This window comes from Protopterus annectens, chromosome 3.part0 (genome assembly GCF_019279795.1).
Source record: "Protopterus annectens isolate FY-2018-M chromosome 3.part0, PAN1.0, whole genome shotgun sequence".
Lineage (NCBI taxonomy): Eukaryota > Metazoa > Chordata > Ceratodontiformes > Protopteridae > Protopterus > Protopterus annectens.
In genome coordinates this window covers 644855810-644873158 of record NC_056731.1, presented here as the reverse complement: position 1 = coordinate 644873158, position 17349 = coordinate 644855810, and the positions used below count along the sequence as shown (strand labels likewise).

General features: G+C 40.1%; 1 protein-coding gene across 4 annotated transcripts in view; it reads left to right on the top strand.

Moving 5' to 3' along the window:
* ELMO1 (engulfment and cell motility 1) overlaps positions 1-17349 on the top strand; it is a 3030107-nt gene that overhangs the window by 762364 nt on the left and 2250394 nt on the right. For all 4 annotated transcript variants that reach the window (XM_044065043.1, XM_044065038.1, XM_044065039.1 and 1 more), the window contains one exon: positions 4736-4786. In XM_044065043.1, the coding sequence (XP_043920978.1) occupies positions 4736-4786 (51 nt within the window). The remainder of the gene's footprint in view (positions 1-4735; positions 4787-17349) is intronic.

The following is a 17349-nucleotide window of genomic DNA, read 5'->3' as shown; positions in this document are numbered from 1 at the left end:
ATTTGGCCTACTCTTCTCAAATCCCTTCCTCATTTGGACTATGGTTCAGAAGAGGAGGCGTCTATTAGTCAAGATTCCCCACTTTAGAAGGACTCTCCTTTGTGGGGACACTACTTCCCATATGATAGAATTTAAGTGCAATTCTTCTCAGGTTTCTGATATCCAGAAGGGGCATAATGAGCTCCTTCGAATGTAGTTTCCCAAGTCTTCTGCTGTTCCTCCAGTTTTAGCTACTATCCTGGATACATTTTCAGCAGGGTCTGTAGCCCATGATTCTCAGCCCCCAGCTCCTAAGAAACCTGACAGATTATACAAGGTGCCTAATGATTGTAAATATTTGTATAAATGCCCTTTTGCTGAACCTTCTGTGGTGGTTGTCTCCTCTGACTAACCCTCAAAGCTGTTGCCCTCTACCAAGTTGCTTCCTTCAGATGAGTATTATATGGCTATAAAGAGGCTGGACAAAAAGGTCTGCACTGCTGCACCCTGTCTTTCAGGCCCATTCATTTCCAGACCTTTATGACCAGGTCTGTGTTAGCCCTCCTTTCTAAAGGTTCTCAGGTGATTTTTAACCTTCCTGTTTCTGAGGGGAACGTTTTGTCCCTTTCTTTGTTGGGTGCTACCTCTCAAGTTACCCACCACTCTATTAAGTGCAATTATGATGCAGATGATGATTCTTCCGGGGCTGGTGCATTTGGTTCTGTTCTGAGACGTTACTCATAGCTTCAGATTCAATATTTACCTGTTGTCATTAAGGCCAAATTATTGGATGCTCCTTTGGATAATAAAAACCTTTTTGGTATTGCTGCTGCTAAGCTTTTTAAATCTGTCCAGGATAAGGGCAAAGCCTTAATGGAGTTGAAACATATTTTTGTTTCTCCTGTTCCCAAGTACCAGAGGAATTATTCTTCCAAATTTGCTCTTGTTGGCAGACCGTCTCTCCCTCTGCCCAAGGGTAGAAAAGGTTCTAGATGTGTATCTCCTGCTAAATTTCACAGACCCCTATTTCTCAGAAACCTCCTTTTCGGAACAAGCTGGGTTCCATTTGACATTTGCTTCCCTTTGCACTTATCCAGGTTCCCATGTCCCTTCCAGCTTGGTTACAGATCACAGAAGACTTTTGGACTTTGTCCATTATCTGCCAAAGTTATTTCATGGTTTGGAAACCTCTTCAATAGCATCTTCCTGTCTTTCCAGAGGTGCTTAGTTCTTTTTTAACTCATGGCGCCTTTCAGGTTGTGCCCCTTGCCCATGAAGGGGGGGGGGGGTTATTCCAGAATGTTGCTGAACACCGTTCTCAAGATCCCCACCTTTTGGATGTAGTCTTCAAACTTTATTTCCTCTTCTTCCCCAGGCCTTTCTGGTCTCTCTGGATGGCAAGGATGCCCACCTTCATTTCCTCATCCACCCCCTTTTCATGAAATGTTTGCATTTCTCTTGTTTCTTTCTTACATTTTAAGTTCTGTGCTTTGCCCTTTGGCCTCTCTACTGCCCCAAGGATATTCACCAAATGCCTTGCTCCCGTCATTGCTGTTTCAGGATAAGAGGTTCATATCTTTCCTTATCTGGACGATCTGCTCTTTCAGACCTTGTCCCTTGGGGCTCTGCTTCAGGATCTCCAATTTATTATCCCCCTGCTGCAGAGTCTGGGATTCACCATAAACTTTCAAAAATTAGTCTTGACGTCTTGTCAGGATCATGTTTTCCTTGGTTGCAGGATCCAGACCATTCCCATACTGCCATCTCTGCTGCCCCTGAGGGCCCTGTCTCTAATTGTCTTTTTCCAGCCTGTTCTTCCTTTGGATTCAGTCATGGCCAGGGACTTTCTCAGAGTCCTTGGGTTTATGGCTTCCACCATTTTCATGCTGCCTGTGGCAGGACTCCACATGAGAAAGCTTCAGTGTTACCTTAAGTCAGAAGTCAGTGTGGCTTCAACATTGTCATCCCCTGGACTTCTTAATTCTCTTCCTTCCCTGTCTCATACTGTAGTTTCAGTGGTGGATTCATCAACTCTCTTAGCCCAGGGCTTCCTTTCCAGTCTCCAGTCCCAACTCAGGATCTTTTTACAAATACCTCAAAGAGGGGATGGGGAGCTTTCTTCAGCTATCTTGCCTATTCATCAGAGATCAGACCACATCACCATCAATGAGATGAGGGCTGTGCTTCTAGCTCTCCAGGCTTTTCATACCATCTGTCATCCCACACCCCTCAAAGTTGTCACAGGCAGTACCACATAGATGTGGTATGTCAACAAGCAAGGGAGTACAAGGTCCTACCTTCTTTGCAGGCTAGCTCTTCAGGTGTGGGATCTGTCAAGTATCAAGTGTCTCTTCAGGCTGTTCATATTCTCTCAGACACAATATAATGGCAGACTCTTTGAGCAAGTACAGGACACGATGACGAATAGATGCTTCAGAGAGGTGTCCCTAGACATTGTCCATCAGTGGGGTATTCCTCAGATCTTTTTGCCTCCCCTTTGAGCAGATGACTTCCTCTTTTTTGTTCCAGAGTCCCTAGTCCTCTGGCTTGGCAAGTGGACTCTTTTTTTTCCCTTGGAAGGGGATGTTTCTGTTCACTTTGCCTTCCCTTCTTCTACTTCCAAGAGTATTGCACAAGATCAAGCAAGACTCTCTCATAATCTTGTTGGTGACTCCCTTTTGGCCCAGACAGCATTGGTTTCCCTCTTCTTTCTGACTTGGCCTGGGGCAATCACCACAAGCTACTTCTCCAGGTGTACCTTCTGACACAAGAGATGGGGTCTCTTATCCATCCTCACTTGTTCACTCTTCAACTGATGCTGTGGGTGATAGGGTTTTGATCCCTTTTAGGCATCCTTTTTTTTAGGATGTGCTTCAGGTCCTGCAGGAAAGCAGGAAGTCCACTAACAGGAAATATTTGTCCAAATGGAAGAGATGTTTTGTCTGGAGCCTTTTTCACCATCAGGATCCTCTATCTGAAGAGGTTCCTGTGGTCTTTTGTGTGATCTGCTACATGTTGGGTTGGCATATTATTCAGCCAATGCTCACCCATAAGTAATCTCTGCTTGTTCTAACTAAACCTCTGGCTTCCAGATTTGAAGTAAAGACAGTTTCTTAAAGGTGTCTTTCATATTAGGCCTCCCAGGAAGTCTATTCTATCTTCTGGGATCTCAGTTTTGTTCTTCAAAAATTGACTCGGGCTCTTTTCGAGCTTCTGCTTCAGGTTCCTTACAGCATTGTATTTGGAAGACTGTTCTTTTGGCTCTTACTTTGGCCAAGAGGGTTTCCAAACTTCAGGGCCTCATGGCTGTTCCTCCTTTCTTAGTCTTTCACAAGGACAGGGTGTCTCTTTGTAGTAATTCTTCTTTTGTGTCGATGGTGGCCAAGTGAGTTGTCAATTCATTTGCCTTCCTTTTTTTTTCTTTCTCCTCTCCCAGTGAGAAGGTTCTTCACACCTTGGACTTGCACAAGACAGCTCAGGTATTTGAATAAAACTAGTAATTTGCAAACCTGAACACCTGTTTATTTCTTGTCATATCAGGTCTTTAGGTTTAGCTGTTTCTAAACAGACCATCTCTTCCTGGATTTCTAAAGCCATTTCTTTTTGTTCTTTTCATGGCAAATGTCTTTCCTGTTCGTTAAAGGTTCACTCTGCCAGAGCTGTGTCTTCCTCTGATGCTTTTTTCAAGGGGCTGGATACCAATTTCATCTTTGAGGCTGCTACTTGGTCTTCTGTCCATACCTTCACTAAACATAAGTTGGATGTTATTTCTAGGGCTAGATCTGGCTTTGGCAGGGCTATTGTACATTGGTTTCTTGAGGGTGCTTCAATGCCATCCTTCTCCCAGGGTTCCTCTTGAGCTTTTATACTCTGCCTTATGTTAGGAAGACTGCAACAGTGATATGGAAGGACATAGTACAGTTGTGTAAAATTTTACCGTAACAGTAGATGTCCTGTTCACTACAGTATTTGCTCTCTCCCTCTAGCCCCTCTCTGCTCTAGCCTGTCTCCTTACACTCTTGGCTGGGGGGTTCTTTCCTCTTTTCTCCTTCTGAATGCACACATTTTTCCTGGTTCCTAGGGGCATTCATTTCCTCCTGGGGCTTTTCAGTTCTGAAGTGTGTTCATCTGTATGTCACCTTTTTGCCCTTCTCCTTGCATGGGGAGCATATGTGTGACTTAAAGTGCCTGTAGATACTAAAGACTTTGGTATACTGGCTGGAGATTGGGCTTTCCTTGGCAAGAGATACCTTACATTAGGAATATTGCAACAGCGAAGAGAAGGGCATCTACTGTTATGGTAAGATTTTACACAACTGTACTTTCTCATTAGAAGTCAGTAGTGTCAGTCTTAAACAACTGGGTACCTTGCTTTGACGAATTTTAAGTTTCTGCTTAACTGAAATATAGTTGACCTTGCCACCTTGTTACTATGTTAAGAGATGCATCAGAAGTTTCTTTGCTCTTTTTCCTGGCAGCTCCATTCTCATGGAGTTATGCCTCTCCCTCCAAGTATTTTGAGAGCAAAGCAGTAAGATGTGTATGCACAATGAAATGAGTTTTGCAGAGTTTAACCAAGTCAGACTTTCTGCTTTAAAGAACATTGAGGTTTGATGAAGACTTCCATTACAGCATGGTCAGTAAACTGTCAAACTGTACATTTATAAATACTGTGGTGTCCTCCTCCTGTAATTTGTAGGACTGTTCATTGTTATCTGAATTGCACTTGGCTAAATCTAATTTTATTGTTTTTTAGAATCGAAATGAAATTAAAAATGGAGCAATACTACGATTAACTACCTCACCGGTAAGAATATGACTTTGATTTGTTGTTCTGTTTCTTGTACAGATTGTTTTATGTTTTCATGGAATGAAGTTTTTGTACTTAATTGTATCAAATACATTATATATTATTTTAGGTGTCTTAGTTTGGTGAAATGCCAAAAACAGGAAGTGAGATGGTAGTTTTCCATCCTTTTCGACATATTGTCCTAACACAGTCGTAAATCAACAATGTATGTGCAAATACATTGTTACATTTGTATTTTGTTTGTGTCTGCTTTCTATTTGTATGCCAAATAGTTCAAGTTTAAACATGTTTTCATATGTATAATTTTGTCTGTTTTGCACACCTGTAGCTCTGAAGTCAAGTTGATGTACCGCATAACCTGCTTTTTGTCAGTGTTCATAGTTGCGTTTTTATTTAATTGAACACTCCATCTCTGTGTAAACGTTCAGTTCACTCAAAGTAACATGTAGATTACATAGCCACTGTCATCTCTTTGTCTGACACCACTTCTTTTTTTATCATTCTTGGAGTTTGGATGTCATTCCTTGTGTTGTTAGTAAATGTTCCAGCATTAACATGCCATTTTTTTAAATAAACTCCTCTGAATCCTGCACCACATAGTGGAATGAATTACGTGTCACAACAGTACTTGGGGCGGGGGGGGGGGGTTGTATAGCTGTATAGCCAGCAGGAGTTTCTTCAGTTCTATCTGCTCTCAGAGCTTCACATCCTGTATCAGCAAAGAAGAATTTTCATCTGCGCAGTATCCTTTGTCAACCATTTGTTTTATTGGCTTTTTTCCAAAGATCTTCAGTCAGAAGGATTATATTTGTTTTACTGTGATTGTGGTTGGTGTTTGCATGCTTAAATACTAGAAGTTGCTGTGCTTTTCTTTATTTACTTGTCTGTAACAAATAGAAATTAAGATGCATCATTAAAAAAAAAAAAAAAAAACAGACAGGTGGTGAAGGTCAGAAAAGGTGAATTTTCAAAAGGTGGTGAAGGCCAGAAAAGGTGAATTTTCAAATGGAGCAAATAAAGACTTGAAGAAATCTAAATCCATCTATTCCAGCTCTAATTTTAGGGAACATACTAATATTTTAACAAATCCCTGTAACAAAGGTTCATAGGTAATTACTAGTCTAGCAACCTTAAAGGGCCTTTCCAAGCCTAGCCATGCTTCCCAAATGTATTGGACAGGGTTTAATACCTCTCATTGTATTGGGGGTATAGCTTGGATATGGGTCATCGAGCATTTACAAACTTTCCCTTTCTAATAGAGACATAGGTGGCAGGCCAGGGATAAATTTACAATTCCCTGAGTACTGATACAAGTTGCACTTGAATAAGTGCTGGGAGGAACTCTGTTTCACATGGATGGGAAGCCTGATCCAGAGAAGGAGAGTCTCTGTTACCGCATACCTGTCCTTCTAACATGGCCTGTTTAAGTGGCAGGTGAGGTTTAGGTACCTAGGACAGGCGTTACTATCAGTATTTGTTTTGTGGAATTGCAATAGGTCTGTTAAGGGTGGATCAGAGTATCTTTTGAAAGCCAGGCACATATTGTCTCTCAGCAATTTATAGGAGACAGAGTACAAGGATAAGACTTTGAGGTGGTCCAGGTAGGATATCCTGTCTGTACCATACACTGTTTTTGTGAGAAACCTCTGTGGATTTTCCAGTTATTGATATAACTGGCCAGGTACATACCACAAGGGGCAGTGTACTCAATAACTGGTCTAATGAATGTTGAGTACAGTGGAACAGTGACATCTTTGGACCTAGATGCCATACTCTTGCTTATAAGTAGCACAAAGTGGAATGGTTTCTATACTGTAGTAGACACATGGTGGTCAAAGGCCAAGTCACAGTTTAACTGCATTATCAAATCCCTGACCACAGGGTCAACTCTTAGGGGGTGTTTAATCAATGCAGTAATTTTCAGGGGTGGCTGTTTTTCCAAAAGGTACTTTTATGCAGTTTTGTCAATAAATTTTAGACCATAACTCTGGCACCAGTTGGTAGTCTGTGTCATGGCTTCTTGAAGGGTGTTTGTGTCTGTGGAGGATTTTATGACAGTGCCTAGTTTGCAGTCCTCTGCGAACTTGGTTAGTCTAGAGGCCTTTGGCATTGGCCTTGACTTCAGAGAAGTAGAGGCCAAAAGATTTTTCCCAGCACTGAGCCTTGGGGAACTGTAGTGACTGGCCTTTTTTCTGGAGGTTGACTGAACAATCCTGACTTCCTTTGTCTATTCTGTAAGCCAGGCGGCTATCCAGCAGTCGGGAGTTGTACCTAATTTTCTGAGCATGTCTACAGTGTCTTGAGTGGGGCTTTGTATCATATGCTTTGGCCAAGTTGAGATAGACACTATGCATCATTTTGTCCTCGTCCATTGTTTTGTTGACTTTCTAGAAGAAGACCACAAGGTTGAGTAGGCACAATCTCCCTTGATGAAAACAAACTGGGCTGAATCCATGCATGAAAGTTTTCTGTGTTGTTGTTTATAATGTCCAGGTTTATTTTTTCCATGGCCATACATATGAGATTAGTAAACCTTATAGGTCAGTAGTTTCCTGGTTCCGTGGATGATTTGCTGTTGTACAGAGGGGAAAAAGTTGCAATCCTCCATTCATTTGACATTAAGCCTGTTTTGTAGACTCTGATTGAATAGTGCTTCTAGTGGCCCTAATAATTCATATTTCATGCTGTAAAGGGGAAGCATCCTGGGATATTATCATGTTCTATTGATGCAGTGTTTTTGGCTTTGGAGAGTGCATTGAGGACCTTTTCCTAGTGATAGGGGGGCTATGGTTGTGGGTGTGTGTTGAGAGATGTCCGTAGAAATCAGGGTAAAATTGGAGATGAATCTATTGGCCAGTACATTTGCTATATTTTCAAGCTCAGTGCAGGTGGTTCCATTTACATTTAGTTCAGCAAACTGTTTTGTATTGCTTCTGAGGTTTTGGACATAGCTGAAGAATGTCTTGTAGTTGTCCTAAGCCAGGAATGCAACATTTACCTCAGATTTGGATTTGGTAAATTAAATTAGCCCCCTGTGTTGTCAATTTAGTTTGGAATTCTTAGCTTGGGAAGTGCATTTACGATTTTTGGCTATTTGTTATCCAAACTATTGATGATAGGATTCCAGCAGGATGGCTTTTAGTTTAGTTTAGTTTAGTTTGTCCTGTGCTTAATTTCAGGTCGGTACTTTTCCGTCTGTGCAGCTGTATGCATGATTGTAAAATTTGTTTGTGAATGACTCTGCATAGGCAGAGTGTTCACTAGGTTTGGGGGCTTGAAATTTTGCCTGGGTATCTCTTAAAAGTAGGAAAATTTGCCAAAGTTCTAAGTTTACTTGGCTCCACAGATTTATTTTTCCGTTTCAAAGGAGTAACAGTGACATAAAGACATTTTTCAAAAGTACTGGAATTATCATGAACAACCTCACTGTTGCCAGAAGAAAATACCCTAGCAACATCATCATCAGTGTCTGTTAGTAGCCCCTGAGGTCATGTTTGATCCAGGGCTTCAACACTGGATGAGCCTAGCACTTTGTAGCACTTTTTCTGTAGGGTAGTCCCACTCTGGTTGCATCTAATTAAGCCTCCATCGTATTGCAGCCTTTCTTTGTCTGTAAAACTTTGCAAAAGAGTGTTTCATTATGGTGCAGGAAACTGTATTGTAGGGACTGACATTAATATGTTAGACTGACATCCAGGGGCAAAGCCAGAACTTTTTTAAATTGTCCCTGTTACAAGCGTAGGGCACCCTGACCCCGAGAGTATGTTGTGAAGTGACAAACTTAGGGAAAAATCCATTTAGCCAAACCTACATTTGGAAGAGTAAAGAAAAATGAACCATAAGCCATGATAAGTATGTATTTAAAGAGCTCAGTTCTAGCACTCACCTTGGCACAAAATACATTTTTTTTTGAAAAGTGTAAACCATGGCATACATTTGGGCTTTGCCCATGTCAGAAAAAAAATTTGGATAAACACAAAGATGTGAACTTGTGCAGAAGTCGAAAGGTCCAAGAAAGTACAGTGAAAAGTACTACTTCCCCTCGCTTACCTAGGGAAGGGCAAGATGTTTTCTTTTTATATGATGTTATGCACATGTACTCTACTCAACATTAAGATAACAAACCTTCTTTCAGTATGGGAACATTAAATTTAATGAGCTGTTTTTATCTGGCTTATAAGGGAATCCCTTTTCTACTTTTAACAAGTGTATAAAGTATGAGGCTTCCAGATAACATATGCACAGTACCACTAATTTAGTACACTGTTAAAGATAGTTGAAAAATGTAGTCACTCTCCAGATTCATAGCCTCCAGCACCAGAAAATGATGGCAGACTGATTGTCTCCCTTGATTAGAGAGGCTTCATGTAATTCTCAGTAAGCAAATCCTGCAGCTTTCTCTAACAACACTGAATCAGAGCATGAAGCTCTCTTTTGAATCATTATTTCATAAGGATTTTGGGTTACCTGATAAATATGGTAAAATATATTCTAAGGACTTTAGCAGTTACAGCATTTAACTTGTTTAGCTCACAAGGTTTCTTATCAAAGTTCTGCTTCAAGATTGGATTCAAGACTCTTTAATTCTGTTTTTGCAAGTATTATTACCAGTAGATTAAAGAAATTAGTTGCTACAAAGTTGGAGCTCACACGCCATGTAGATGCTTCAAGAAGAGCTTACCACATAATGGTGTTATTTCAGAAGAAGATCATGGTTTCTGCTGTTACAGTGATGTTAGGTCTTATTTACTGAGTGGCCTAGTGATATGGTCATTTTTGTATAGGCAATTAGCTGATGAGAAAAAATGCTTAATTAAGGTTTTGTCATTTTAAAGAAAAGAAACTCCTTTTACTTTTTAGATGAACCCTGAAAAGACAGATGCAAGAAAGGATCTTTAGAATGGCTGCTTTTCCCCTCCTGCACTAGAAGGTTTTAAATCCATCTTTGTATGGAGGGAAAAAACATTAATTAAAATAATAACAAAGACAAAAGGGTGTTACAAACAGTTTAGTACAGTAATTTCAAAATACTCTTAAGTGTCACAAGTCCTCAAGTGGATGAAAAGGCACCTCCTGGTCATTTTTTCATTCATTGTATGTGTCTTTCGGCTTTTCCTGGCTAGGGGTCGCCACAGCGGAACTCCAGTCTGCTAATGATTGGCAGATAGATTTTTACTTGCCAAGTTGCCACTCCTGACGCACAACCTTCAACGAAGGTACGCCCATTTACGCATGTCTCCACGCAGAAGACGCTCTAGCTGAGAATCGAACCAGACAGCGTCGTACTGTGAGGCGACAACGCTACCGCAGCACCACCACCATGCAGCTCTAATTAAAGTAGGAGAAGGACAACACTTCATCACCAGAACTATCAGCTGCAACTTGTTCATAATTAGTCATTCAAGATGGTGACTGAATTGTAAGAACTGAGTTTCTTAAATATATAAGGAAGGATATCCTGTGGTGGAACTGTATGACTGTCTTAACTGTAAAAAATTGTGCCATGCAGAAATTCAGTAAATAAGAGTGGATTATTTGTATTATGCTTAGAGATCCCAATTTGACAAAAAATCACTTCACATCAATAGGAAGCTGATGAAAACCATGTACACAGTCCAAGCAGCCTTCTAGGATAAAGACCATAGTCATGTGATAGATGCAATGAAAACAAGTTGAGATAGATTTTCCAAACTTGCAGAAAGTTAGATTGGATTTGAAAATGAGCCTTGCAACACACCCTTCAAATATTTCTAATTCATATTCCAGGTTTATGGCTTCAAATAGCAAATAATATAAACAAGGAGCTGTGGTAGTTCATGAATGGAAATTGTGTATTTAGGGCCTCCCAGAACTGGACCTCTTTATTACAGCAACAAACGGGTTAGTCTTTTGTTTTCTCTTATGCCTTGTTTGCACAGTTTGGAAGATAAATTTCTCCATTCTGCAGAGCTTAATACATATGTCCCATTTACTCTAATTCAAAAGGTATTGCTGTAATCAAAACAGGATAAAACCATTTTCATTTTTATGGCTGTCTTTTGGCAAAAGCATTCTTATGTAGTACATGGAGGGCTGTGATTGATCTTTGATACTGCAAAAAAGAAAAAACAGTTAAGCACTTTAGCGCAAGACCCAACACTGCGGCGCAGTGGTGCAGCGGTTAGCATTGTTGCCTCAGAGCAAAGGGTTCTCTGGTTCGAATCTCTGCTGGGGTGCCTTCTGTGCAGAGTCTGCATGTCCTCCCTGGGTTTGTGTGGGTTTCTTCTGGGTGCTTCGGTTTCCTCCTACATTCCAAAGACACTCATCTGGAGTCTTTCTCCCCAGGCCTCTGCGGAAAATGGGCTCTTTCCCAGTAAACAAATGTTAAAAATAAAATAAGATTGCTTCCTTTACTTGTTAAGATTGGGTATTGTGATAGGCAGCTAAAGGTGTCAGTACTGGCCAGCAAATGACAGCAGTAGAATTAAAACCAAATTTATTTCTGCCTGCTGTCTGTGCTAGTAATAGCGTGTTAGTGACTTTCTGACACAGCTCTTTAAGACATGCTACACTGTTGTCCTGACAGCACTTGTGAAGTGCTTTGTTTTTAAAAAATAGCAAAACATTTGGCCGTTTTCTATAACTAGTAGTACATGGAGCAAGTAGAGCTTCATGCAGTACAAGAAATTATGATCAGGTCTCTGATAATAACCCTTTATTGTGTGTGTTCAACATAGATGCCAAGATTCACCTCTCGAGCTTTGCTCTTTAGTCAAGTTTCTTGGCATCCATGTGTCGAACACTTAAGTCAGTTATGATCAGACCTGATCATAATCAAGCTTCTATATTATATGGTAGTGATTTTAATTTCTGTTCCTGTATGAGAATTATCTCTACACAAGCTATTACTAACTTAACAGCAAGGTTATACATTTATTTCTCAAAACCCTTGTCTTTGTCATCCTTGGCTATACTATTATGATTTCTAATATCAGTTCATTTACTTTTTAAATTTTAACTGTTTTAAAGAATGATAAAAAGAGCCACTATGACAGTCTTGCATGCTGAAATAAAAGGCGTTTTAGATCATTTAGATCATATAATTCCAAGTATATTAGACTGTTTAAATAATGTTTTAGATTCAAATTTTAGATTTAAAGTCTACGTCCAAAATATCTTCTTGTCTACTAGCTATTTCCCAAACAACACCGCAATCTCCTGTTAAGCCCATCGCTCACTTGTGATATGTCTTCTTGGTGGAACCTTCTTAACATTTAAACCTAATGCTGGCCAGAATGACTTTACCTTCCCTTAAACCAGCAAATATAGTGAAGATAAAATACTTATTCACCGAAAGCACTTTACTAGCTGCTGTTACTTTTGGCAGAGAAATCTCAAAGTTATGAGATTTAATGTATACAATGCCTTCTGTGGCATTCCACATTGAAAGGGTGTTACTGAAGACAAATCTGTCTTCTTTGCTAAACACTGTTTCAGCATTAGTTCTCAGATCATTCAGTTACCACTTTTTACTCAAACTGTTAGAAAAATAACAGATGTAGTTTACATTTGTTTAATGTCCACTGACAACTCAGTTGTATGGTAAGACTGATTTCAGAAAGACTAATCTGCTTTTTGTTTCATTCACAAAAGAAAACATTGCAGACTTCATTTCAGTGATTGACCTACTGTATTATTTTTTCTGCAATAACTTGAAAGGTAAAGTAAGAGCTTATACTTCTCAGCAGCACTTGCATCTGCAGCTTATTGATAAGTTTGTGCACAAGACATTGTACAAGATTACATGTGGTCTTCTGCAATCACCCACACAAAATGCTTCAAGTTAGATATATTGTCAAGGGGTAGAACAGCTTTTAGCACAGCTGTGCTTAAGGTTTTCCTATATCTGAGTTATGATTAGAACAACCTAACTATAACTTTGTTGTAGTGCATGGAGCTTGATCTGCCCTATGTACTACTAGTTACATGGAATAAATTGTAGGAGCATGAAACTGTAAAGCACTTAGCCCTGTCACACAAACAGTGGCAGAAGCAAAGTACCCCTTTAAGGAAGGAGCAGCAGTTAGACACTAAAATGTACCATACTTTTTGTTTACAAGTGTGATAGATTCAAGTGCGTCTTAACAGCTTTTAAAACTGTCATAGATTCTTGACACTATTATTTGGTGGTCTTCACTGGCCACTGTTGCACTCTAGTGGGAGACCAGGGTTTCACAGTGCTTAGGGGGTTTTAACAAAAGGTTGCTCAACACCTTCCTAGCATCAGAAAAGTGCTTAACAAGCTCGTCCTATGCCAAATTTCAGAACATAATCACTATGCATCATTCAGTACAATATTTTTTATTATAGGAAAAATGACTAATTTTCACAAGTCCATATGAGGGCCAGAAGTGTCTTGGAGAACTCACTAGTCAGAGTTCCATGAAAAGCTATTATGAGAGCATCATCGGTCTTTGTATGGAGAGGTGTGCATACTGCTGTTAAATTCTGTCATAGAAAGAAGACAAAGTAGGCAAATACAAAGTTTGATTTACTGTTGAAACAGTTTCTCCTTGAAGATTTACTGTTATGAAAAGTATACTTACATGCAACTGTATTTGCATGACAACAGTTGTGGACATACTATGTTATGGATCTGGGTTTCTAGTTAGTCTTTTGGTGGTACACAGAACCCTCCTGGGTCTTGAGTAGGATGTCCCCATTATTTGAGTGACAGCTGGTTCTACCTCAGGACGTGCTCCAAAACTTCATTTCCATGCCTGTATGAACAACTATTCTATGGTCTTAAGGGAATTGCAGCTACCGGGAAGCATTCCAGGCTTCCACTCGGGCTTCCAGATGGAAGAAGACCTTATTTTGGATAGAGCATTTCCCTTCTACACTCCATTGTATCACTTAAAGGTATTCCTGGTACTTCCAATGCCTGTATGCTTGGACCTTAATTTTCTGGGCAGTTTTCTGTCCAATTTTTTTGGTTTTGGTGTGAGGCCAGCAATGTCTGCTTCAGCACTTCCTTTGTGAGAGTTTCTTCTCTGTCCTGTGCTGGCAAACCCTTCCTCTTTGGATACTTTTCATGTTTGATGTGCTTGCTTGTCCAGTGCTAACCCTGTGGGTTTGACAGTACAGGAGTTCATTTATGGACTAGGGTCCCTTTCTTTTAGGTTCATCTTCATCCATTTCTGGGAGTGGTTCCCCCACCTCATTCACTCATTTACTGAAGAACATTATCTCTTTCGTTCTTGAGCCCATCCAACAATATATACTGATGACTGTTGCCACTGACATATGATCATAGGAAGTTACTAGGCTTATTGGCCATGAGGCCCTCATAAGCCTAGCCAAGTCTTTAGCCCATGTTCCGACAAGTCAGCACCCGATGCCCCTGTTCAGCAGGGGACACAGGTGGATTCCCAGGGGTGTATTGTCTGTTCCCTATACAGTTATCCAGGTTGCGATTAAAAAGGGTTAATGAGGTATTCTGCTTGACATGGAGAGGGAGTCTCTTCCACAGAAGGAATAGTCTCTGGGACACCCATCGGTCCCGCCAACAAGTATTTTTGATGTCTCAGACCAGGTTGAGGTCATACGTGTGGGTTAGTTGAGTGGATCTTGTCTTGTGGATATGCAGCAGTCCCAAAAAGGTGGGGTCTGAGATTCCTTTGTATGCCAGAGGTCACTTCTGAGGAGTTTGTATGAGACTGAGTAGAGGGACAGGGCCTTTAGCCTGTCCGTGTTCCTGGTGGTCCATTCTGGGTGTGATTAACACATCTGGAACCCTCTCTGCTTTTCTGCCATCAGATCCATACATCCTGCTGATTAATTCACACAAGTGCTGCTGTACTCTAGTGTAGTACTTTCTATTTGACATTATGACCTCAAGGAATTTATCGCAAGCACATCTAAAAATAGTACATCTTTTGTTAACTTGCCTTTGTCTTCCAGGAATGATGTAAATAATCAAGCAAATTTTTAAAGAAAAAAAAATCTCGGTTAATAGCAAAAGAGAATCTGTTAAGCAGCTCTTTCCATTTTGCCCCTTTCGTTAGCCATCTAGGGCTCAAAAGTGCCATGTTTTAGACTCCGTGTATTTTTGTTTCATAACACTAACTGTTAAAATTTTAACCACCTCTGATACTACAAATCAGTAGGTTAGGAATGGTAGCTTTTAATTCTTTTGGAGAAACAAATAAGTAGTGCATGACTACAATCCTTTTTTTGGACATCTGGTTTTAATGTCCTTGACTTGCTCATGCTCTTGAAGTCTAATCCTAAACTGTTTTTGGTTTCGCATATATAAAATTGGTTGCTGGGGCATGCCAGGCCATAAATCACTCTAGCTGAATCAGAAGTAAAATGTCCAACAGTAGAAAAAATGCTATTAATTCTGTCACAACACCTGTCTATACAGCACAGCAGTCACCAAAATGTATAGTAGTACTTTTGGGTCTACGGAAATGGCTGTGAACCAACATCTTTATTCTACAGCCATTCCTATATTGTGCTGATTTTGATGACGTTATTTTTTTTAACTTTCTTGTCTGGTGTCTGCATTGAGCATTCTCATTAGGCTACACGTTTGGATTTCGAGTGCTTCTTACCATATTTTTGCTGTTAGGATTGTTTGATTGTTAACTTTCAGGATGAATGGTCTACCCTGAAAGAGGAGTTAACTAAGCTGGTTGAACTCCTTTCTAGGCTGTTTTGAAAGACAGTGGTTTAAATTTTGGTTCCTTATCCCAGTTTTGCAAAACAAGTGGCTTGGGTAGTCTTACTATGGTGTCTGCACCTGGATTTATGTTTGTGCAGTCTGTACCAACAGTACATGGTTCAACCCATAATGTGGAAGTTCTGGGTAGAGCTTTAGATAACTCCAGGACATGGAAACAGAGCACAGACTCCCACTATGAGCTGGGACATTCGAAGGAGATCCCCTTCGATCATAGCAGGAACACTTGTGGCCACTCTTCCAGAGGAAGAGTGAGGAACAACGGAGGCATTTTGCTCAACTCTGCTAATACTGTTATCATCAACAATCTGTATGACTTTTTTGGTTTCAAGAATGGAGACTGTAATCTTCAAAATTTGATGGATAACTCGTTATTACTCAAAAAGTACTTGTTGAGGATGAAAACCCTGCAATTCCTTTTTAAGATATTATATTAATATTAGGTGGTTCTGCAGGGGTCACAGTTTCTTTTCTTTTTTTTTTTTTTTTTTTTAATTCCCCTGTGGTCTACATGCTAAGAGCACTTTATACCCTGACTTTGTGAGCATGTTTGATCGATACCGTTTTGAATTGATGGAGATGCTGATCAAACACAAAACCTCAGAAATTACTTTACCAGATGAAGTTGGTGGTTTAAACATGCATATTCAAAATTACTTGATTTTTGATCAGTACAGGAGGTTTAACAATGTTTTGAAGAATGTAGAGAAAAAAAATAATGAGAATTTTAAAAGAAAAGCAAAATAAAGTGTGGATGGATGTTTTACAGTACAAAAACAAAACTGTATACCCTGTGAGAATTTCACCTGACCACAGGAATGAGGTGGGATATAGCAAGAATACAGACAGGGGTGTTTTATTATTTATTTTATATTTGTTAACCGGGAAAGTCCAACTGGACACAAGTCCTTTTTCAGTGGAGTTCTGGGGCGAAAACCTCCACAAGTACACAAACAACGATGATCACAAGTAGTCCACAATATAAAATTTGATTAGGTTAAATACCGAAATTATACAGATGTTTCAAGATATACAAAAATATAAAATATACACATGCATATGAGTTAGCAGTATACATATAATCAAAGAATACAGTGAATTCTTAAAACATCCTAATCATTCAGCTAAGGAAATAGTGTGTTGAGCGGCAATGGTCAGAAAAGCCTTTTACTTGATTCATCTCATAAGTAAAGGGATTGCATCCAGAAAAAAGGAGATTATTACCTCTCTGTACTCCTCCCTCATTAGGTCAGTAATTGAGTACAATGTCTCGTTTGATATTTACCTCTCCAAACACCTGCAACAATTGGAAAGGCCACAGAAATACCTCACAAAGCAAATCCATGGTCTCCAACACCTGTCTTATGTGGACAGGCTCAAATCACTATCAATTTATTCGGTATCGCACAGATTGCGCAGAGGTGATCTGTGTCTTGCCTACAAGGCAGTCTCGGAACCTGCCCTACTAGAAATGCTCCATATCCATAAGTCTAACTCCTCACGCATTACCCTATCAAAAGGACTAAATCTGGTATGCGACATTAACAAAATCTGCTGGAGAGACAGGCTAGTCTCCCAGAGGCTGCCCTATCTCTGGAATAGACTTCGCGTACACGTCAAAGTACGTTTCTGACCCTCTTCAAGCGCAACCTTGATGAGTAGATGGGGAAACCACATATTTGTCCCAGGGGTTCCACTTGTGTCCCTCACTGACAGGGTGACAGGTGCTGATTGAGGTTTCTTTTTTGGGGATAAACTCTTAAATGGGCTTGTAAGGGCCCCAGGGCTATTAGTGTAGTAACCTCCTATGAAACTAGCCTGGACTGTACAGGAA